The sequence below is a fragment of the Nicotiana attenuata genome, unplaced genomic scaffold, assembly GCF_001879085.1.
Source record: "Nicotiana attenuata strain UT unplaced genomic scaffold, NIATTr2, whole genome shotgun sequence".
NCBI lineage: Eukaryota > Viridiplantae > Streptophyta > Magnoliopsida > Solanales > Solanaceae > Nicotiana > Nicotiana attenuata.
The window spans coordinates 71067-96679 of NW_017670660.1; the positions used below are offsets into that span (position 1 = coordinate 71067).

General features: G+C 36.6%; 1 protein-coding gene across 1 annotated transcript; it reads left to right on the plus strand.

The window, feature by feature from the left end:
- Nucleotides 1-5303: 5303 nt before the first annotated feature.
- On the plus strand, nucleotides 5304-8166 carry LOC109241991 (cytochrome P450 86B1-like). Its single transcript, XM_019408820.1, has 2 exons — nucleotides 5304-6779; nucleotides 7558-8166. The coding sequence occupies exons 1-2, from the start codon at nucleotides 5520-5522 to the stop codon at nucleotides 7924-7926; spliced, it is 1629 nt and encodes a 542-aa protein (XP_019264365.1). The 5' UTR covers nucleotides 5304-5519; the 3' UTR covers nucleotides 7927-8166.
- Nucleotides 8167-25613: the final 17447 nt, after the last annotated feature.

Here is a 25613-nt window from a genome sequence, read left to right on the forward strand (position 1 = left end):
TCCGATGTTGTATTTTGATTGAAAATGGTACTTTCTTTATTCAAATGATTTCTAAAACTAACTTCATCTTTTCTCGCTGGTTTTTCCTAATTAGTTTAGAATTTGTAATCTACTTATATTAGGTAAATGAGACTTCTTGAACATCTTGAGTGCATTTGTACGGACATTATGTATTGTATAGCATGTGGATTTCTTTTGTTAAGAGTGAGATGGAAAATTTGGGAGCACAAGGTGCATGTGTATTGAGGGTTCGGAAGTTGAGATTATGATGTGAGAAACCGAGGATTTGAGATGGTCGGGATTGTGTATTAGACATGATGTGAGTGATTGAGTTGGCACTGTTTTCTTTATTTGGATACANGAACTTCCTTGTGATGGGATTGTTGGATTGTTGTTGATTCCCTGGCCGGGATGTATTGTTTATATTGTTGATTCCCTTGCCGGGATGTATTGTTTATATTGTTGATTCCCTTGCCGGGATGTATTGTTTATATTGTTGATTCCCTTGCCGGGGTGTTATTTGTTCATATTGTTGATTCCCTTGCCGGGATGCCATTGTTCATATTTGTTGGCTCGGGATACCAAGAGATCCCCAGCACATATATCGAGGATACCAAGGGATCCCCAGCATATATATTGAGGATACCGAGAGATCCTCGGGATACCAAGAGATCCCCAGCACATATATTGAGGATACCAAGAGATCCTCGGGATACCAAGAGATCCCACCACATATATTGAGGATACCAAGAGATCCTCGGGATACCAAGAGATCCCCCAAGTACTTACGTTTGGGACTACGGGACGGGATCCCGGGAGATCCCCTGTCGATATTCTGTGAGTGTAAAAGCACGAAGGGTGATGTCGTGCACTTTCTGTTGCTGTGTTTATTTGTTGTTATCAATTCAAGTGTTTTAACGGGTTAGATTTCCCTTACTGCTGTGATTCTTTGTGTTAGAACCCATAGTGTTGTCAACACCTCGCCATATATATATATATATATATATATATATATATATATATATATTTCAATACTTCAAACTTCAATAATTTCTACATTTTTACTCAGTTAGTTTCTCAACTAGATTTTCCTTAAATCGTCTAAGGTTGTATTCCACTTAAAAGGAATTTCTACTAACTTGTAAATTATGAAATCCCATGTATAATTCATTCGATGTTGTATTCTGATTGAATATGGTACTTTCTTTATTCAAATTATTTCTAAAAATAACTTCATCTTTTCTCGCTGATTTTTCCTAATTAGTTTAGAATTTGTAATCTACTTATATTAGGTAAATGAGACTCCTTGAACATCTTGAGTGTATTTGTACGGACATTATATATTGTATAGCATGTTGATTTCTTTTGTTAAGAGTGAGGTGGAAAATATGGGAGCACAAGGTGCATGTGTGTTGAGGTTTCGGAAGTTGAGATTATGATGTGAGAAACCGAGGATTGAGATGGTCGGGATTGTGTATTAGACATGATGTGAGTGATTGAGTTGGCATTGTTTTCTTTATTTGGATACATTCTTACTTGTCTCTATTCCTGTTATGTCAGTGTTGATTTACTTGGTTATCTGATGTACTCGGTTACTTGATTTACTTGGTTATCTGATTTACTTGGTATCGTTCTTTACTACCCGTGTTCTCCCTTTATTGTTCCTACTGTTTGTATTTTGATTTCTATCCGCTGTTGATATTACCTCGTTATCTTTATCTCGATATTTTATTATCATATCCTGTTCATTTTATTTGACCGGTAGGTGTCTCGACTGTTCCTCGTCACTACTCCACCGAGGTTAGTCTTGATACTTATTGGGCACCGCTGTGGTGTGCTCATACTACACTTCTGCACATTTTTTGTGTGCAGATCCAGGTATTGTTCACTAGTAGCTGTGCGGATTCTTGTCGAGGAGACTCAAGGTAGCCTAGCTGCTGCGCTCGCAGGTTTCGGAGTCACCTTCCTATTTTATATTCTCACTGCTGTACTTATTTCCAAATGGTTGTGTTTAGAAATGGTAGCGAAACTCAGTAGAGCTTATGACTTGTACTACCGGATTTTTGGAAGATGTTCATTGTATAAGGAATTTATTTTAGAAGAATTTTAGATGTTATTATTCATTGTTGTTATTCCGCAATTATTAGGATTACCTAGTCCTTAAGACTAGGTTCCATCACGAAACCCAACGGAGGGGAAATTGGGTCGTGACACCATAAGAACGTAAGTTTCTTTCTTAACCTCGACTTGAGGGAGTATTTTTTAAACTAAACTTACATGCTACATGTTATATATTTGTGGTGACGTATATGCGAGGTGACCAGCGTATATGCGGGCACCAAGGTTATACTATGTTCGGAGTAGATTTTAAGTTTTGTTATGCCTTATTTGTTACATGCTCTACTTGTGATATGCTTTAATTATTTTTATGATTACTTGGACTTTCTTATTTATGATAGAGATTATGTCTAGATTTTGATGCTTTATTTGAACTTGATGATATTTATGGTGAATTATACATTGGAGATGTAGTCATACGCATGTATAGAGATCATCTCATGTGCACATGCATACATTCCTATATGGTTATTTATCTGTCCATGTGCATCATACATGATTATCTCTTATTCACATGGATACGTTCTTACATAAGGTTCTCTTATATGAACCGAGATTATTGCACATAAGTTGTTCGTACAATTGAGAATTATGGCACGTGAGTTATTCATGTGGTTGATAATATTATGACACAATAGGCTTTGCCGTGCGATTATTGTGATATTGATATTGTTATGGAACAATACTTTATGTTGTGCGGTTATTGTGATATTAATATGTTATGGTACTATGAATTTTCTTGTGACGCTTAGATATGGATATGTTCCTTCGAAGTCAGGTGATTACCTATGTTACATTAGGCACTATGAGCGCAGGTGACTGGCGTATCGTGTTGGAGCACATGGGACGTGCTGGACCACATTGGAGCATATAAAATGTGCTAGATATTGGGTGTGCTTGAGTCTTGAGCATGTATTGACATTCTCGACTCATATAGACATATTCACAGAGGCGGATTCAGGATTTAAATCCTATGGGTTCAATTTTTAAAGTTTTTTGCATTAAACTCATTATATTTTTAAAGTTATGGGTTCTTATCTACTATTTTTGTAATTTTAATGAATTTTTATATATAAATTTTTACTCTGCATCAAAAGTTATGAGTTTAATTGAACCCGTCGATAATGCGCTACATCCGCTCCTGCATTTTCGTGCATATCATTGATATATTGCATGCATTTTACACATGTATTGGACTTGTTAGTGGATTGTTGGACACTTGGGAGAGTGTAAGATTGATGTGTATGTTGAGTGTTCATCACGCATAGACTTTTTAGACTCATATAGGAGAATTTGTATCAATGCTAATTAGGAATTAATCTGAAACTGAGTCTTTATCATGTATAGATACTCTACATTCACGTAGAAGTTTTCGAGTTAAAGATACTTGGTGCAAATCTCCTTTATATGTTGAATTGGTGCATTGTATATACTTTAATCTAGTTTTTGGAAAAGTATGCTTATATTATATTCTCCATTGATTGTATACCTTCTTATTGATATGTTCCTTGGTTGTTTCTCGGTTATTCCTCTGTTATTGTACATTTTATGAGCAACAAGTAAGTGAGTGTCTTTTGACAAAACCTCGCTACTACTCCTTTAAGATTAGTCTTGATACTTGCTGAGTACATGAGATCGGTTGTACTCTTACTACACTTCTGCACCTTGCGTGCAGATTTTGGAGCTAAGCTGTTGTAGAAGCCTAAGGCTAGCATTGAAAATGTACTAGCGTTCCAGTTGTAAACTACCATTTTGTTCATAGTAGTTTAAGACTTGTGTTTCTGTTTTTGTATATTCCAAAAGGATGATGTATTTTTTTTATATCAACGATGTGATCCTAATCTTAGTCGCTCGTGACTTATATTACCAGTTCTTGGGAATAGTTGTATTATTTTTTGTGTTCTTATTTTATTATTTATTTGATGATTTTGCGTTCGAACTGTGTTATATGTTGGTTGGTTTACTTAGGGGGTTGGGTTAATTGCCATTACAATTTGATGGAATTTGGGTCGTGATATAAATCTAAGTGTAGAAATATTCTTCTCTATTACATAGTTATCTATACTATATTAAAAGTACGAAGGCCCTTAGCGAAATATCGTTCGCCGTTTTTACCCTTTAAAAATAGATTATACATTGATTAAAATAGTAATTTAAGTTACTTTTCTAATATTTAGCAATTTATTTATAAAATCATTCTTTATTTGAAGTATATATCAAGTCCTAAAATTTAGGAATTAATAAGAATATTGTATGGAAAGGAAAACATGTTAAAGATTCTCTAATAAAGTAAAACAATCCGACTACATAGCATCATTAAAATTGTCTTGGATGGTGAAAATTTTAGTTTCCGACGATAATGGTGTAACTTTGAAGTGAAGTACACATATTTTGATTTTATAGTTTTTTTTCTAGCATTTAAAAGTAGTATAAATAAATAGATAATACACTTATATTTGAATTCCTTTTGTACTCAAATAATATTTTTCTTTATTATTTTTGATATAATATATAAAAATTGCACTCATTATTAGAATAAATAATTAAGTATTTTCTTCATTGAATTATGGATAATATTCTGAAAATTATGAAAGTAAAAATATAAATCGAATTATGAAATATACTGCAAATAAAGCCAAACTCCATCAAACAAAGTATGATTCGGTTTCTTTTCTTTAAAGTGTGAGTTGAATTCTTGCGATCCTACTTTTTCCCCATTCCTCTTTTTCCCATGCAATGGAATTAAAAGAAAGATTTTAACGGAAGTAAAGAATGAAATAATTTAAACTAAAAGAAAAGGGTAGGGTCCGGTTCATAACAAACCTGCCGCGGTTTAATGGGCTGACCCGAATCAGGCAGTTCAGCTACACACGTGGACAATTGCCCAGAAACTAACCAAAAAGGAATAGTTTCGACGTGTCACCAGTACATAAGGGTAAACACGAAACCAAAAGTTTTTGTAGCTAAACCACACACCTGAAAATTTTAGTATGCACAAAACCCCCTCAAAAACTGAAAAAACAAATAATGACCCTGCAAAACGTGTGCGACAGACTCAATTATACTTAGGTTAACTGTCTCACCCACTCCATAGCAAAAACCTTCCAACTATGGTCAACCCCATAAGCTTTAATAAGACATGTCTTTATTTCCACTCTTTCCAAAAATTGATTTTTGATCAAAACCCTGTTTTACAAGAAAAGTGATTGAAATCAAGGAGCAAGCACCAAATAGTTGAGACCCAAATATTGTGAGTAAACCTCTATTCCATTTTCAGCTCACCAAATCAAAACTGCTGGTTGTACAAACTTAAGCACGCCAAGAAAACACAAACTATACACCTCCCCCTTATAACAACTAGTATATTTCTAGCAGTAGAATCACACCAAAACAACCACTCCATGCATAGGTACAACATGATGAATTCATTGAACACCATTAACATGACTTGTTCATCCTCCACATCCTTGTTTGCATATTTAAACCCGAACACAAGTTTTCTTCTGTTGCCAGAGATACAAATGATGGAAATATTCCTAGCCTTTGTTGTTTTCATTTGTATACATTCTTTAAGGCAGGGAAAGAAACAAGGATTACCAAATTGGCCATTAGTAGGGATGTTGCCTTCTTTGATTTTAGGGCTACGGAAAGACATGTATGAGTGGATTTCTGATGTTCTTTGTAGGATGAATGGGACGTTTACGTTCCGAGGTCCATGGTTCACCAACCTCAACTGTGTGGTGACATCGGATCCCCGGAATCTTGAGTATCTTCTCAAGACAAAATTCTCAAATTTTCCTAAAGGTGAATACTTTAGAAGCACTGTTAGGGACCTACTTGGAGATGGAATATTCAGTGCAGATGATGAGATTTGGCAGAAGCAGAGGAAAACAGCGAGCATTGAGTTCCATTCTGCTAACTTTAGGAAAATGACTACTGATTCATTGCTGGAGCTTGTTCATTCTAGGCTCTTACCTGTTTTGGAAGATTCAATGAAGCAATTAATCCCCATTGATCTTCAAGATGTTCTCCTTAGGCTCACATTCGATAACGTCTGCATGATTGCTTTCGGGGTTGATCCAGGGTGTCTCCACCCTGGCTTACCTGAAATTCCATTCGCCAAAGCTTTCGAGTCAGCAACCGAAGCAACCATTCTCCGGTTTGTCACTCCCACGCTTGTCTGGAAAACAATGAGGTGGCTTGGGTTAGGAACAGAGAGGACGTTGAAGCATTCATTGAGGAAAGTGGATGAATTTGCTGATGAAGTTATCAAAACTAGAAAGAAAGAGCTTTCTTTAGAAGATGAGAGTAGCAAAAAAAGATCGGATCTTTTAACTGTGTTCATGGGGCTAAGAGATGAACAAGGAAGGCCATTTTCGGGTAAGTTCTTGAGAGATATTTGTGTCAACTTCATTCTAGCAGGAAGAGACACTTCTTCAGTTGCATTAAGCTGGTTTTTCTGGCTCTTGAATCGTAATCCGGAGGTTGAAGAAAGAATTTTGGCTGAGATTTCTAAGATTTTGAATGAAAGATCAGAGGATGCCATTAAGGAAACTCCTTTGATTTTCAAGCCCAAAGAGATCAAGCAAATGGAATATCTACAAGCTGCTCTTTCAGAAGCTCTCAGATTGTATCCTTCTGTTCCAGTTGATCACAAAGAGGTAAAACTTTCCCACCTTCTACATAAAATACATGTGAACACTATTTTATTTAAGTACTCCTATTTTAATAAAAATCTAACTGTTTGTATTTGATCATACTAGTCTATAATTTTAACAGTAGATTTGATCACTTTTGCGATAATATAACAACTCTTTTTTAATTTTATTAGCTACTCCCTCTGTTTCAATTCAGGTGAGGTAGTTTGACTTGACACGGAGTTTAAAAAAAAAAAGTAGACTTTTGATTCTTGTGGTCTTAAAAGCTTGAGGGGTAAAAGCTTTGTGGGGTCGTTACATTTGTGTGATTATAAAAACTTTTCATTAAGGGTAAAATGGGTAATACGAAGAATTTAAAGTTGAATTATTTTCAAATTTAAAAATATGTCATTTATTTTGGAAAGACTAAAAAAGAAAGTACTTGGTCTAATTTGGAACGAATGGAGTATTTATTCGTATAGTGCATGCGTTGATGGTCCTCTTCAGAGAAGTGGACGTCTTGTTTCTTTTATTTTTCTCTTTTGACTGGTAGAGGTGAAGTGTTCTTAGGTTCTTTATTTATTAGTTCAACTGTTCTAACAATTTGTTGGTAACTGAGATAATAATGTTTGGAGAGAAAAAGGTATGGCTTCCTGGAATGATCAATTGGGCATCGATGTTCCAAGAATAAAAACATCCAAGCTGTACGCTATTAAAGTCAAAATAGAAAAAGCTAGTTGAATGTAACTGGCATAAGGGTCTTTCCATTCTTTGCTCATCAATTGTTTGGTTTGTTATGTAGGTAGTTGAAGACGACGTTTTCCCAGACGGAACAGTATTGAAGAAGGGAACAAAGGTAGTGTATGCAATCTATACAATGGGAAGAATGGAAGGAATATGGGGGAAAGATTGCAGAGAATACAAACCAGAGAGGTGGCTGAGAGATGGCCGCTACATGACCGAATCCGCATATCGCTTCACAGCCTTCAATGGAGGACCTCGCCTTTGTTTAGGCAAAGATTTCGCTTACTATCAGATGAAATTCGTCGCTGCATCAATCCTCTACCGTTACAATGTCAAGGTAGTCGAAGGTCATCCTGTTACGCCCAAAATGGCTTTGACTATGTATCTCAAATATGGATTACAAGTCAAACTTTCCAGACGTACGTGATCCTTCTCACAAGAAATACTAAATACACCCTTTAGCTCTTAATGTTTAATTGTTCCTTTCTTTCTTTTCCTCCTTTTGTCTTTTTTCATATTTTCATTAATATAAAGACCAGGTTGTATGAAAAGGTGAGTTACTAGGAAAGGAGAAAGGGAACAAAAAAATTTATGAATTAGGTACATACGGTGAGTGACTGAAATATAATAGATTTCTGTTTTGATTGTTATGATTCTTTATTTTTAACATCCATTGTTTCAGTTTCTTGCTAATTTTCTATATCACATCATTATATATTACAAATATATAAGCACAGTCCAATAGATTATTGCATGCTAATACAGGTATTCTTTTTTCCTTTTTCCATAAACCCGAATCTGCCTCTCAAACAAATGAACTATGTCCATTTATTAGATGATAACACTATTTGGAAGAGAATAGCACTACTGGAAGAAACGGTATGTTTTCAGCCACAAAACGGCGGCAACTCTTCGCTTGAACCTGCTAGGCGTTAGGTTTATGCCGTTAGCCATTTGTTTTTCCTTTCTTAAATAGGGAATTTAAATTATTTAAAAGTATAATTTAGCAATTCAATTTTTTTAATTTAGGGTTCCTGCTTCCTCCATTTTTCATTAGCTTTAAGGCCAATTATTTCACTGTTCTTATTGAAAAGCCGACATTGGTCGAACATCAGTAACTAATACTCAGATGAAGAATTACAACCCTTCAAATAAATTGGTATTTTTCTTTAAATATTTTATATAAAAAAACTGTTTATCCGTAAAATCAGATAACAATTGAATTTATAAGTGGTTTTAAGGATACATGGATTAATCTGACACAAAGCGATAGATTGAATTATAAATAAAGTAAACAATAATAAAGTAAATTCAAACCGTGTGACTTGAACAGTTTTAACCTTGGGAAATAAGCAGGCGTTTGGACATGAATTCCGAAATAGATTTTCAAATTTGGAATTTCTCTAAAATGTGAATTGAAGATGAAGTAGTGTTTGGTTATAATTTTTGCAATATATTTGGATGTCTTTTTTTCAAAACCATAAAATATGATTTATACCCCATAATTTGTAAAAAATATCAAAATCGCCCCAATTTAATTATCCTACTTGAAATAAACAATCAAACATGCTATTGTTTAACTGTTATCATATTTTGCTTTACTTCAATATACAGAAGATGCAAAATCAATATCACATTTTCTAATATAGTCCGCTTCCCACTGCTATTACCAGTACTTGTATTCATATTCACAGGCCCGGTACCAACATGGTAGTCGTCACAAAAAAGGGTTCATTATCCGCTGCAGTAGCTTTATTTGATCGTCGAGGGAAAACAGGCGGGTAGTTGTAGGTTAATAATTGATGGGGTCATTTTATAAATTTTAAAAGTATAGGGTAAGTTTGTAAAATTAAAAACAAGTGAAAATGTATTTTCAATTGAAAAACTGGTAAGACCCAGTTTTCAAATTTGAAAATGTATTTTCAAGTGAAATTGGAAAAAATGGTAAGATATTGATAACCAAACATTGTTTAAAAAAAATTTGAAAAAAGGAAAAATTTTGTATGTCCAAACGGGCTCTAAGTCTCACTCGAATTGAATATGATCCAAATGATATCAAATACAGAAGAACAGTGGGTTGCAGAAAGAAAATAATATTATAATGCTTTGGGATGCGTGTTACAATGTGTATTACAAAGAATCAGACTCCCTTTATATAGTAGGGGAGTCCTGCTTTAGGTATAATTCTATAAAATGTAAGAAATCTCAGCTAATTAATCGGTATCTCATTGATACATGCCTAGATTCCCGTCGTGATATCCGACCGATCGCGGATATCTCATCCTTCCGTTATTGGGTCCGATAATGTTTCCTCGAGCTTATCCGGAGTCGGGGTTGGTTCCGGAGTCATAGACTCGAAGATCTTGGAGACACATGTTCTGACTTCGTACTTTGGTTCGATGGAACCTGAGGTCGATCTTCAATCCATCACGCTCGGTTCCGATCCGTCATGCAATATATGAGCCCGATTTCAGCCGTATACAGATAGTCCCCTCATTTTTTAGGAGAGCAAACGACGAGAAACGATATGAGCCCTCGATCTTCGTCACGATACTTCGCGCCAGAAACGATAATACTGACGAAACGTCTCGTCGGTTACGTCTTAATAGCATTAAATGTGCGTCAAAATTGCTGGTCGACCACTACAGGTTTTGAACCGTCACTTGCAAACTATATATACTTCCTCATTATCTCATTCAAACTTTACTTTCAAAGCTTCCTCTACTCTTGTTCTTAGAAATTCTTTGCACTCTCTAGTACTTGTACCCAGATTTCTTAAGGTTTTTGCAAGAATTATCGTTTGTCTCACTCCAAACCATCAAGCGTAACCTTTTAACTTCCTCTTCTCCACCTTTATTCAAAAGAAAAAATGGCAAAGACTTTTAAGACAGTTCCACAAAAAGAAACTGCCTCTTCATCACGGTCGGCCGGCGAGGAACCGGCGGCGGAACCTCCTCTTGAATCATTTATTCCTGGCGGGTGCTCAACCGGTGCTGATTTTAAGGTCGACAAAAACCTACTCGGTACCGGGTCGGTGCGAGCCAGTCTCGAGATATATATGCTCACTTCCTTGCTCGAGGAAGCGATTACTACCCACGTGGAGGGTTTTATAAGTGTTTATACTTATCCCTTTACATTGGGCCCCTTGGACCCGGTCATGAATATCTATCCACCCATATGGTCAAAAGAAACGAGAGAATCAGAAGGTACAAGTTTCAACAAGTAAAAGAAACAAGGTGAAGAAGGGTACAAGGTACCCAGTTAGTGAAGATGATCATTATCTACAATTCAGGAAGAGAGATATAAGCATTTTGAGTTACCTTCAACTGTAACAGAGGTATGTACAATTGGCCACACCCATCTGAGTTATGCCCTATGGGGGGCTAACAGAAGTAGTTTAAGAGAAGGACGAATATTAGGATCCGGCTGGGGTTAGAGTGACCCAAAATGGTGGATGAATTGTTTGCATTAGTTAACTTTCCGAAGGATATGGCAAATATACCAATAGATCTCCTTGTGATACACCCAAATGGTGCACTCTAGAATAGTACAACTAGATATGAATACTAGAATATTCAAAAAAAAAAAAAAATTACAAAGACAAGCATTGGAATCCTGGAAGGGATAAATATTACCTTAGTATGACTCCCGTTCCTAGTAGAGAAAGAACGTTAGGCAACCCGAAGAGCTAGTGGATGGAGCAAGGGGAACTAAAAGCAAAATAATGTCTTGTTGAAGTTTTCAGAATAAAGTGATAGACAGAAATATTAGCAGGGAAATAAGAAGAGAGATAATGAAGCATTATTGAGTAAGATGTGATAGATGGATGACAACGTTAGAAAAAAAAATATCAGTATTACAGAGCCTACAATCAAGCGAACGAAAAAAAATGAGAGGTGACAGGCCGGTGTGTAAAAGAGGAGGTAACCAGGTTGCTTAATATAGGTTCAACATATGAAGTTGAGTACCTGATTGGTTAGCTAATGTAGTAGTGGTACCAAAAAAGAATAATAAGTTTAGAATGTGTATTGATTTAAAGGATTTGAAGTCGAACATCGATCAAATGATCGATGTCACGCCTAGACATGAGTTGAAGAGTTTTCTTGATGCATATTTTGGGTATAATTAAATTAGGATGCACCCAGAGGATAAAGAGAAAATATCAGTTATTACAAATTTTGGTACGTGTTGATACAATGTGAGGCCTTTTGGGCTTAAAAGTGTTAGAGCCACCTATTAGATGCTCGTTAGTAAGATGTTTGAACATCAAATTGGAAAAAAATGGAAGTTTATATTGATGACATGTTGGTTAAGCCTCTTAGTGCTAGGGACCATTTGACTCATCTTCGAGAAACGTTTGACATCTTAAGGAAGTTCAACATGAAGCTTAACCTGGAGAAATGCGCTTCTGAAGTTGGATCCAAGAAATTTCTTGGCTTCTTGGTTTCACAATGAGGAATTGAAGTAAATCTTAACAACGTCAAAGCTGTAGAAGATATTCCTAATCCACTTAAAAGCATAAAGAAGGTGTATAGGTTGACCGGTAGGTTGGCGGCTCTTAGCAGATTTATATCAAGATCTTCAGAGAAGTGTCATCAATTCTTTTTGTTATTAAAAAAAGAAGGATGACTTCTTGTGGACACCGAAGTTCTAGCAAGAATTGAAGGATTTAAAGAAGTACTTGTCCCGTCCTCCTTTAATGCCTAAACCAAAGTACGGGGAGCAGTTGTTAGCGTATTTGGCGGTGTTAGAAGTTGCGGTATGTGCAGTTCTAGTCTGTGAAGAGGAAGGTATGTAGTTCCCTATTTATTATGATAGTAAAATATTATCAAGTGTAGAAACTCGATATTTGCACTTGGAAAAGTTGGCCCTAGCTCTCATAGTCGCCTCTCGAAAGCTTAGACCCTACTTTCAATGTCATCCTATAGCCGTTGTGACAACTTTTCCCCGGAGGAACGTCCTTCATAAACCTGAGTTATCAGATCGATTGGCTAAATGGGCAGTCAAAATTAGTGAGTTTGATATTGAATATAAACTGTGGACTGCAATCAACTCACAAGTTTTGGCATACTTTGTGGCTTATTTTAGTCGGTGGATGATGCCTTTAGCTGCAGAAGAAGCAGTTGGTATCAAGGACTATTTCTGGTGTTTGGACCTTTTTTATGGATGGTGCATCCAATGTGAAAAGGATTCAATCTTGGCATAGTATTAATTACTCTTTCGAGAGAAATACTGAGGCAGGCCATTCGAACTGTTTTATTAACTAACAATAAAGCCGAGTATGAGGCTATGGTTGCAGGACTAGAATGAGCCCGGGTACTAGGCTCTAAGGTGATTGAAGTAAAGTGCGATTACCACCTAGTAGTTAATCAAATATATCGGATTTTTTACGCTAAAGAAGAGCGTATGCAGCATAATTTGAATAAAATCCATGTTTTGCTTTCCCGGCTCAGGGAGTGGTTAGTGGTCCATATTCCTAGAGAGGAGAACGCGGAGGCTGATGTGTTGGCTAACTTGGGTTCTTCAACAGAGATGAAAGGCGCTAATTCTGGTGTAGTTGTGAAGTTGTAGCATAGATTCGGAGATGAAAGATGTTATTGCCAAGATAATTCAACAAATCCCGACTAGGATTGGAGATGAATTTATAAAATATTTAAGGCATGGTAACCTGCATGATGATTCTAAAGCCTCCCGGGCATTAAGAACAAAAGCTTACCAGTATTGTCTTGTTGATGGACAACTATAGCGGAGGTCTTTTCAAGGTTTGTTGGCCCGTTGCTTAGGACCAGAGAAAGCTGGTTATGTGATAAGGGAAGTTCATAAAGGAGTTTGTGGCAATTACTCCGGAGCATATTCATTTGTGCTCAAATTAATCAGAGTCGGTTACTATTGGCCCCGAATGGAGCAAGATTCAAAGGCGTTTGTGCAAAAATATGATAAATTGCAACGTGATGCTCAGCTGGTACATTAACCGGTAGAACTTTTCCATTCAGTTGTGACGCCATGGCGGTAGATGAAATGGGGGGATGGATATGGGTGGTCCTTTGTCTCAGGGACCCGGATAGGTAAAATTTCTTTTGATTTTGACGGATTATTTTACTAAAAGTATTAAGCCGGTTCTTTCAAGAAGGTTGGAGACTGATAGGTGATAAATTTCATTTGGGATCACATTATTTGTCGATTTGGAGTACCCAAAAAAGTTGCTTGTGACAACGGGCTACAGTTCATAGGCTCTAAAGTTACAAAATTCTTAGAAGGATTGAAGACAAAAATGATCATGTCGTCTTCATATCATCCATGTGTTAATGGTCAAGCAGAGTAAACGAACAATGTGATAATTCAAAACCTGAAAAAGGAGTTAGAGGATGGAAAAGGCAGGTGGCCTGAGGAGTTACTGGAAGTATTATGGGTGTATCGAACCATGGCAAAATCAAGCACCGAAAAAATACCTTTTTCCCTTGTGTATGGTGCACAAGCTCTGATTCCAATGGAGATAGGCGAACCAACCATGAAGTTCTCCTAGGCAAATGAGCAAGAAAATGATGAAGCGATGTTGATTAAGCTGGATTTGCTTGAAGAACATCGAAATTTTGCTTATGTGAGAATGATGGCACAGAAGTAGAGGATGGAAAGGTATTACAATCATAGAGCAAATCTTCATTATTTTAAAGTCAGTGACTTGGTCTTATGAAAAGTGACTTATAATACCCGAGAAATCAATGCCAAGAAGTTGGGACAGAATTGGGAAGGGCCTTACCAGATTTCTGCTATGATCGGTAAAGGTTCACATCAAGTGGAAATCAAGATGGAGTTATAGTACCAAGAAGCTGGAACGTGACTCATCTTAAAATGTACTACTGTGAAGATCGTTGATTATACTGAAAGTACGTGCTGCACTCTTTTTTTCTTCGTCCTATTTTTGTCCCAAATGGATTTTTCTAGCAAGGTTTTTAATGAGGCAGCAACATAAAGCCTTACTCCGACTGAGAATTGCTAATCGAAATGGGAAATCTAGTGTTTGAATTCTCATACTTTTCATTCAAATACGGCGGGGGGGGGGGGNNGGGGGGGGGAGGGGAGGGCTACTCCTATTAGAGCACTAAAAGTGTCAATGATAGCCTCAAAAGGGAAATGAAGAATCCGAAAATGCAGTAATATCGGGGACTGCTAAAACCGGAAAACATATCTTGAACTTAAATGTTCAGTTGTCACGAAAGATCTCGAGTCAGGACCGAGGACTGTATATCTAGCACCATAGAAATAAGAAGTACAAATTAGCCACATGTATTGGTAGTTCCATTTACAAAGCGAATGTAAAATTTTCTTACTTATATAAATGTACTTTTGAAAATAGAATGAATAAATGAAAGTTTTTTCATTTTATATCATATTTCTTGTCCAATAGAAATGGTTTTTTTTTAAATTTTAATGTCGTTTAAACTTCAAATGCAAGTGCCAGAATGAACAGGAGACATCTTCTTCAAGAGCATTGTAAACATAAGGCCCTCTCTTATGAAACCTTTCTAAATAAAGGTTAAAAACCGGAAGCATGAATACTCGGTATTGAAGTTAACCGGATGTGAAAGTTTCCAAACTTTATAAAAGAAAAGATTAGATAAAAAAAATATCTTTTTCTAACTAAAAAACCTGAGAGGTTAAGTAAGAAAGATATTTTTAATTTCGGGCCCAAAAGAGAGGCCAAAATTATAGTTACAAGAGTTGTAAAAAAAACTTTCAATCTACTTTATTAGCATAGGTTGAGGGTTGAGAAGCTTCTTCTGCATCTTTTGGGCTTAAGGATGCTCATCTTTGAGCTCAACTCCTTCTCCTTCGTCTTCGTCTTCGTCTTCCTCTTCAAATTCCGATGACTTGGAGCAAGTATCCGTAGAGCTTGAAGCAGTGGGCCGGGCAGGAATGTTCCCGAAGGCTGTTTTTTTCCAAAGCAAGAGCTTCGACAATGCACTCCTCTATATTTGAAATGCCATTTTTTGCATCCTCCAAAGTCTTCCTCCTCATGCTATAAACAACATGTTTCTCAAGTAAGAAAGAGTCTTCTTTGTCTCGGAATCTAGTTGGGAGTTTTTGGATTTTCAACTGCAGTCGCTCGTTATTGGCCTTTAATGTTGTAGGCCCCGAAATGGTCAGTGTTAGTCTTGGAATGTTTGCAATTTTGTTCCATGACCTTTTGGAACCTTTCTTCCATTTTTGTCTTCATATCTTCGACTGTAGTAGCTTCATCGGTCTTGGAACGTAAGTTAGCTTCTAAGTTGTTGATTCTATCCATAGAAGAAGACACATGCTCGACTGCCGAATTAACAGCATCCTGCAACTCTACCCACTTAATCTTCAACTCAGCAAGCTCGGCATGTGGCTGAGTGGCATCTTGTCTATGTGCCATTTTCTCTTGCTCTGATTGCTCCAACTGAGCTTCGAGTTCGCCCGTTTGAACAAGTTTGGCCTCTAAGACTGGAAGCCACTCGACAAGTTGGTTTCACTCAGCTTGAAGAGTCTCATTATCTAGTATCATCACTACCAGAAAAAATGCCTATTGCAACGGTTCGAAGTTTGTTGCAATAGGCTGAAGAACCGTTGCCATAGATCTATAGGAACGGTTTAGGACCCGTTACATTAGATCGCGTGGCAATAGGTCTACTGCAACGCTTTCCCGCAACGGTTCACTAATCGTTGCAACAGCTATATCTATTGCAACACATTAAAAACCGTTGCCCTAGCCTTACCTACTGCAACGGTCTTGTTGTCAAATGTGGCGGTTTAAAACCGTTGCAACTATAGTTATTGCAACGGTTGTATAGGGATATTGCAACTGATTTTTGATGCTATAGCAACAACTAAATGGGCTATTGAAGGCTATTGAAATCCCTCTTTGGAGCTATTGCAACGGTTGTTTGGTACTACTACTATAACTAATTTTGCGCTATTACAACGGTTCAATGGTCTGTTGCAATACCCCTATATATATATATATATATATATATATATATATATATATATATATATATATATATACACACACACACATACTGAAATTTATGTAAATCACAAAAGAAACTATGAAACAACTTTATAATCCAAAGAATGAACTAGTATTATTCATATATTAAAGCAAAATGTACAATATTGTTTGATGAATTTGAGAGTTGGTATACATAAATTTTCAAAACTTCTAATATAAAAGATTCCTAGAACATCTAAAGGCCTTGTGATGATCAACCAATATCTAAAGTACTTCACTGCTTTCATCTACTCCTTGTTCATTTCTTCATCTACAAAACCATTAAAAAAATGGTAAGCTATATAAGATTTGGTTATATAGCAATTAATCAAAAAAAAAAAAACTCACATGGAAAGGAAAGCAATATACAGAAGCTTAACATAGAGTTTGATTTGATCAATTTAATAATAAGCCTAAAGATATGCATATAGCTAGGGACTACCATCCAAATAATATCAAAGTGAGTTCGATTTTATCAATACTAACTATAGAGGGCAAGTGTCATAAGAAAAAAGCCGCAACTTCATAATTAAAAAAATCTAGGCAAATGAGAAACACCAAACTTTATAGGGCAGCAATTTCATATCTTACTCCCAGTTGAACACAAAAAGCAACATGAGGCAGAAACACTTCTTCAGACTACTATGCACCAACAAAAATAATTTAGATATTGTAACAATATCAACTCCAAGCAATACAAATATAAGCTATTAAAAGTAGATGGAAGAAATTTATTTCCAATACCTTCAGGTCATCTCATTAAACGATACACCTTATTTAACTCAGATACTTTTCTCTACTTTAAAATTGCAAGCTGTTTATGATTCAATCTTGATGAAGCAATCACAAACAAGTCTAATAATTTGATCACCATTAAGCAAACAACACTAGAGTCTCTGATTCTATTTTCTAATGGTTAATTCCTAAAAAATGATATTTTATCTTGTTGGTATAATTAATAACAGTAAGCAAATGAAAACTAGTGTTCTGCTTAAGCTTGATAAGTACATGAATTTCTTAGACTTCAACTGATCCATATGTTCAAATTCACTTATTTTATATTAGAAAATTTTAAAAAAATTTCATCAAATGGTGATACATTAACATAGCCACGTGCTGTCTGGCAAGCAATCATGGTTTAGCGTTTGACAAAAGTCAGTACCTATAAAGATTGTTGGTGTCAAACAACCTATGTTGTTTCTTTTTGTTATAATTATAAGTGGCAATAATATTCAATTGAAACTTTAGCACGGAGAAGAAATCTGAAACTACGAATGCAAAGAAACTTGGATTTTTACCTGATATGTTTACAATAGAACCTAAAATCTACACAAACAGATTGAAGGATAGGACAAAGAGCTAAAATCTACACAAACTGTAACTCATGGTTTTGGGGAGAGCGATTCAATAGAACAACTTTAAAAAGCTCTGCAATAATAGATATTAAAATTACGTATCTCAACAATAATAAGAAAAGTACTATGTTATGCATAAGATATATAGCTTTCATCTCTACAATTTTCATTTTCCAACTAGATGCACAAAGATGCCTCATTTCATTTCTTAAAAAGATGCCCTATTACTGAAAGTGACTAGCATACGTTCCTGATACAATAAAAGCATTGAGGGAGATTTAACATTCTCAACTAAAAAGGAAAACATAGCTGGTTGGACTCTAAAGAAAACTGAAGAAAGCATCAGAAGCATTTGCATGTTTTCATTCATAAACTAGTGTTTTTCTTTGTAGACCAATAATTTCTTGAGTTTATGTTTTATACTAATCATGGATGGCCCGTGCCAGCACAGGCCCAATATCGTGATGATATACAATCGCACATTATAAAAGCTGATATATGTAAGTCAAGAATTAGATAGGCAACACTCCATGCTAATTGTTAAATATTATTTACATACATTTTAAATAAAAATATACACCCTTATATTCGTGGCAACATCATATGAGTAGATGCTGAAAGTGTCACAATTTTTACATCAATATATGGATGGCATAACTATTTAGATATTGGCTAACAATGAAATGTTCTCATTCGGTGTGTAGTCTTCTTCTTAGCCTTCTTCATAGCATTTTCTTTTATACAAAAAACACTCGTAAATAAACAAGCAAGACAAGATGTATGTCAAAGTGAAGTTCTCAAGGTAGAAGAAAAGAGAACATATTCCAATGTATGGAGAGGAAGCATTATCATGAATCTCAACAGTTTCAATTTGAAAAAAGAAAAGGAAGTAATTTAAAAGAATAAAACATAATAGAGCATGTAAAAATTTACTATCAAAATCTTTTTCAAGTATATTACTCAACTAATTCGAAAAGATTAAATTTGAGAAGTATCCCACATCATGAGATAAGACTCATCCACATGCAAACTCATTCAAATAGACACAGATAATAGAGACACTCTAAATGAAATCTGCTATTTTTATTTGTTCAACCTTATCTATTTATTAAAATCACAACTTTACCTGCATGCCATCTGTATTGGGCTTTAAATACTCAATGTGCAAACCACAAATTGGTCTAATCAAGCCAAAAGTTCTCAGTCTCAAAGTGGCTCCAGAATCATAGATCTATCCACAACAATATAAGAGTAACAAATCTTTCTAGAGGTAAATAACAAAGACCAAAAAGAATTAAGTTTTTGCACTACCCTTACCTCATTCTTAGAGCTAACAAGTATTCACAAGAAAAGCAATAGAGAAAGAGGAAAAAGAAGGCTAACAAAAAGGTTCAAGGAGGTAAACAAGCAGACCATAGGTCCAAGTGTTTAATGATCAATTTTGATATCCGTGCCTTTATCACTCTAGTTATATGGTTAGGTAAGTATGTTTCACTACTTCAAACTGCTTCTTTAAGTTAGTATTTTTCGGATGAAAAAACTACATTTTCGTTATGTTAGTTATTTTCTTTAAAATTATGCATAGAGAAAATGAGCACTTCATATGGAGAACATCTCAACAGCACCATGAAAATACTTTCAAGAAGAGCTTTTTAGTGCAAATTCAACTTCTTCTTTATAAGCTAGCTGTTTAGGTTGGCATTCTATAGAGATATAGCTAAGGTAAAATGTAAATCAGTTCATACCATAGAAACATAGGACATGAAGTCAAACCTAATCTTAATCTGCAACATAGCATCATAGAATCCCAACTACGAATGCCAACTACATCATAAAGTAATAAAGATAATAAATAAATAATCCTGTAATCATAGAGGATATTCACTACAAAAGAGCGGATCACAAATCAGTTATTTCTGAACTCTATAGCACAAAATGGTTTCAACAGATTCACCCCCACCTACACACACTCAAGCATCTTACACTAATTCATAAACAAAGACTCCATCACTAGTCAAATTGGAAAAGGCTTTGTATATATATAAATACACCTTATAATATCTACAGACGACCTTATCAAATTCTACTATTTAATATACAAAAATACGATCAGCTACAAAATGAATCATCAGTATGATGATTGCAATAAAATCCAATAACAATAAGAAAGAAACACAAAAAATGAACTCTTTTCTTTTACATATATGATATACTGTACTTAATGCAGTACAAAATCCCTTCTTTCTAGTGCATAAAAAACTTGTGCTGCTAATAGCCAGAGAAACTCAAAGTTTTGGATACTGATTCTCTGCACTCGACCAGGCATCTATTGGCTTAAAATGCTCTCCCTTTTACGCGCTTATATATCAAATAGGATAACAACTAGAATAAGTATAGCAGCAGAAGCAGAGCAAGAATTGACCGCATTTGACAATATTTTAACATTTATCAATCTGGTCTAAGTGCTAATTCTATGATTCCATATAGCATAGTACAGTTTCAAAAGCAAGATACTTAATTAAATTAGAAGAATCACATTAACTTTAACCAATCAGAAGCATAATTAATCAGAAAACCCAAGATTATTGAAATTATTCGTGACTTTTTTCACTTTGTACATAAAGATAGAACACACCTTTTTTCTCACAGAATTGTATTACGGCTTCTCTGCATCTGGACTTTAAGCTTTAGGAGAGCCTGTACTTCAAAACACACACACAAAAAATTAACCATCAAACAAATACAAAACCAAAATCCCACATTAAGGAAGCTTACAGAAACACAGAAATTTAAACAAAAGCACAAAAAACCAACCCACGAGCAACCAACCCAGAAATTTAAACAAAAACAAATTAAAAAGCTGCTAAAAATTAAGCCTTCAACCATGAGCATATACTCAACTTGATGCGACCCACTTTCAAGATTGATATACCCAATTGATTAATTCATGAATGAGGCCCAAAATCAACACCCACACGAGTTAAGAAACTTTTGCAATAAGAATATGTTTACCGATTCAGATTTGGAGAAACTCTAAAGGATTAGAACGCCGCCTCCGGTGCGGCCGATTATGGAGGAGTTGTTGAGACTGGAGGAGATTGTTGATCGTCGAAACGGACGAGATTGTCGATTATGGAGGAGATTTATGAGGAGAATGTGAAAGTCGATCTCCTCGTAATTTTTTATGAAACTTGTACGCTAAAATAAATTAGGGTTTTACATATATTTGGTATTATATTAGATATAAAAACTAAAAACTAAAAATTGAAAACAGATTAAAGGCCCCTCTCATTTTAGCGGGTATAGAAAATTTGGGTAAAAAATAAGGAGGGAATAAAATAACCATAACAATTTATCCAACCGTTACCATATATATATTTATTGCTACGGTTATACAAAATCGTTGCCATATATACCTCTATCGGAACAGTTTTAAAGCTATTGCAACGGTTCAGTTGCTAAGTGTCCCGGTAGCTCCAATAATTATATGTAATGGTTAAAACCGTAACAATACACCATATATAGCAACAGTTACTTAACCGTAGCAATAAAAAGCGTTGCTATAGCTCCAGTTTCTATTAGTGCATCCTTTGCAAACCCCCAAAGGAATGAAGATTAGCCTGAAAATTTATATTTAAAATTGTCAAAGATGATGAAAAGGAAGTGTAAAGAAGAGGAGAGGAAGATGAATGATACCTGAGCAGAAAGATGCATATCGTAGTTGATTGAACATTCAACAGAAAGAGCATCCATCTTTCCACAATCCTTGTCCATTGTCAGAGGTTTCAAATCATTGGCAACCCCAACTAGTTTAGAGAGTACGTGGCACTCGTTTGAAACTGTAAAGGTAACATTGAATTTACCATTAGGGTTCTGGATGGAGGCCGGAAAGGCATTTCTATCTTCCATTTATCGGGGGATCGGGGGAATGTACACCTTGCTCTTGTTCGACTGAGACCGGTGGCCAGATAGGAGCTAGTGGTGGAGAAGATGCTGGGGAAGCATCAAAAGTAGAACCCTTCTGACCAACAGTGACAACCGGAGCCCGGAAATAGGAATCGGCCATTTCAGCCAATTTGTACTCTTGAAAGAGTTCCTCCACGTCCTCTCGTTGGGCTATTGGTGTTTTTCTTCTTCTTCTTCTTCTTCTATGAAGAGAAAGTTTTAATGTCGTCCTCGATTTTATCTTTATCAAGGACCACTGTGTCCGGTCCTTCTAGGATCACCTTCATGACCGGGGGCTTCTTTTTAGCCTCAGTCATATAGGGATGTTTTCTTTTTGGTTTCTTGCCCATGGGCTGGGGACTGATGGAAGATGCACCTTCGCCGGAAGTATAGCTCTATCACGAGCCCTTTTCCGGTCAGGAACCTCTTGATGTTGTTGTTGACCTACCCTCGGGTCGTATGAGACCTCGACGGTTGGGCAAACATAAAACCCCTTTGGAAGGCCTGAAGTAATAATATGAGATGTTAGCAATTTATTATTATATGAAGGAGAATATCAAGAAGGGAAAGATGAAGCTTTTCTCACCGTGATCTTTGGCCTTCCAGTTCTTCTTTATTAAACTTTCCTTCCACATGTGAAGATCCATATGGAAGTATCCAAAATATTTTGAACCCATTGAGTTAGGTCCTCTATTATTAGGGAAACCTAGAGAGTGGCAAAATTAGAAGGAAAGAAAGTTTAGGAGAGAGTGAAAATAATTTCAAAATAACACAGGAAGAGGTACTTGAGAAAACTTACGAGTGTAGTTCCAAGCTTTAGGGATAGGGGATGTTGATGCCAGTAAAATATCTCCGGGAGCGACAACAACAAATCTCTCCATTCAGCCACGGTCATTGTCATCATCCATACCGACAATGATGGCGTTATGATCACGTTTGTTGAGTTTGATCATGCCTCATCGGAAGATCTTGGGAGCATAAAGGCGAATCACATGTGCAAGGGTGAGGTTTTCTTGTGTCCAGACACATAGATAATGGAGGCAAGCTACCGTATGCCATATCGCCGGTCCCACTTGAGCCAGGCAGACTTGGTAGTTACGACAAAGTTCCAGGATAATTGGGTCTATTTCTTTGCCAATTATGAGAAAAAAAGAGTATCTATAAACAAAAACTTACTCTGGTTTGCTGAAAGTTACCCTCTCCACTTCAAGGAGGTCAAAACCTCGCTATTTTTCCGGTCAAAATCCTCCTTTAGAATGGGAATCCTCTCCGAACGAATAGAGGAAGGATATTTGCCGACGGCTCTATTTCTCTCATTGTCGGGACCATAGATTTCTTTTTGGACCTGACGATTGTCACGACCCGATCCTCCCTTCGTGAGATGTCATGACGGCACCTAGTCTCTACAACTAGGTAAGCCTAACATTTTGCGGAATAACAAAAATGAAAGCAAAACTTTAACAACTAACTGCAACAGATACTTAAATAATTGATAAAAATGCAGCTCGGCATGTATAATAACCAACACTCGAGTATACACAGTATTCTCAAAATCCGGAACATCATAAGTCACAAGCTATAGAAGAAAAATAGTATCTCTATACACCAAAGTCTAAGAAAAAGTACGAAAATCTAAATGACATAGGAGGGAATAGAGGGGGACTCCGAGGTCTGCGGACGCGGCGGATATACCCTGAAATCTCCAAAGTCTCACTACTCACTGATGACGAGGCTGATACGAAGTACCTGGATATGCACATAAACATGTGCAAAAGAGTAGCATGAGTACACCATAATGGTACCCAATAAGTGCCAAGCCTAACCTTGGTCGAGTAGTGACGAGGTCAGGTCAAATAAGGCAGAAAAAATATCGCAGTTTAATAAGAGACTGGAATTTAACAAAGAGGAAATCACAGAAAAGTAACAGTACAACACACAAATATAAAACAGCAGGGGATCTCCCGAGATACTGTCTCGTAGTCCCAAAAGTAAATATGCAAGGAGATCTCCCGACGTACCGCCTCGTAGTCTCAAAAGTAAATGTACAAGGAGATCTCTCGAGGTACTGCCTCGTAGTCTCAAAGTTAATGTGCAGGGAGATATCCCGAGGTACCGCCTTGTAGTCTCAAAGTAAATGTGCAGGGAGATCTCCCTAGGTACCGCCTCGTAGTCTCAAAGTAAATGTGCAGGGAGATCTCCCGAGGTACCGCCTCGCAGTCTCAAAGTAAATGTGCATGGGGATCTCCCGAGGTACCGCCTCTTAGTCCCAAAAGTAAAACACACAGCTCAAAACCGATGATTACAATAATTAACAGCAAGAATTCTACAGTTAAAACTGATCAGATCAAGGAAAAACAGGAAATCAACTAGGCATGCTGCACATAGTTCAAATAGGCATTTAAAGCACGTAAACATGCGATATTAGACTAAACAGGATAACTACACATGTTAGTATAACTCAATTAAGGTGAAAACAGGTTACTAGTCAGCAAAAATTGGATTTTACAACAAATAGCCCGTGTATGCACTCGTCACCTCACGTACACGGCACTCACATATCACAACAATACCAAATCCTAAGGGGATTTCCCCCACACAAGGTTAGGCAAGCCACTTACCTCGAACCAAGCTCAATCAATAAGTAAGAATGCCCTTTCAACAATTTTTCGACTCGAATGGCCCAAATATAACCAAAAGCAATTACATACCATAAATATAACTTAAGAAACTAATCTAATTAATGAAATCAAGGCCTAAGAAAAAAATAGAAAATGACCCCAAAAAGTCGACCCGGGCCCACGTCTCAGAATCGGGTAAAGTAACGAAATATGAACACCCATTCACTCACGAGTTCACTTGTACCAAAATTATACAAATCCGATATCAAAATCCGAATCAAAACTCAAAAACTTAGTTGAAGAACTTTCCAACTTTTTCCCCAAATTTATCAATCAAATTCCTTAATTAAATGATGAAATCAACTATAGATTAGTGGAATATAACCATAAATGAGTTAGGAATCGTTACCCAAAAGCTTCCTCTAAAAATCCCCCAAATTATAGCCCAAATCCGAGCTCTCAAAGTCCTAATGTGTAAAATGAGATCAAACCCTTGCATTCACTCTTTTCTGCCCAGCGATCTTCGCACCTGCGAACATTTAGCCACACCAGCGGTACCGCACCCGCGAAAATTCCATCGCAGGTGCGGACTTGACTTAAGTCCACTGGTTCGCTTCTCCGAGCACAAGGGCGCACTTGCGAGTGCGCGCTTGCGGACTTTTTTCCGCTTCTGCGACAATCCTCACTCAGCTCGCCTTCCGCTTCTGCGGTCCTAGCCTCCCACCTATGCCCACATGCCAAGCTTCTCCAAACTGCACCTGCGCTCCTCCTTCTGCATGTTTGAGTCCGCAGCTGCGGTCAACCCCACCGTAGGTGCGTTTACACCAGAAGCTGCAACGCTTTAGCCATTCCTCCAACTTCCAATTCGATTCGTTAACCATCCGAAATCAGCCCGTGGCCCCCGGGACCTCAACGAAAGGTACAAACAAGTCCTAAAACATCATACGAACTTAGTCGAGCCTTCAAATCACATCAAACAATGCAAAAAACACGAATCACCCTCCAATTCAAACTTAATGAACTTTGAAACTTTAATTTCTACAACCGAGGTCGACACTTATTAAATCACGTCCGATTGACCTCAAATTTTCAACACAAGTCATAATCGACATTACGGACCTACACCAACTTTCAGAATTGAAATCCGACCCCGTTTTAGAAAGTCCACTTCCGGTCAAACTTC

Coding starts and splice junctions, on each gene's coding strand:
- LOC109241991 (XM_019408820.1), top strand. CDS start 5,520: ATGCATAGGTACAACATGATGAATTCATTGAACACCATTAACATGACT. Junction 6,780..7,557: donor TTCCAGTTGATCACAAAGAG/GTAAAACTTTCC, acceptor TTTGTTATGTAG/GTAGTTGAAGACGACGTTTT.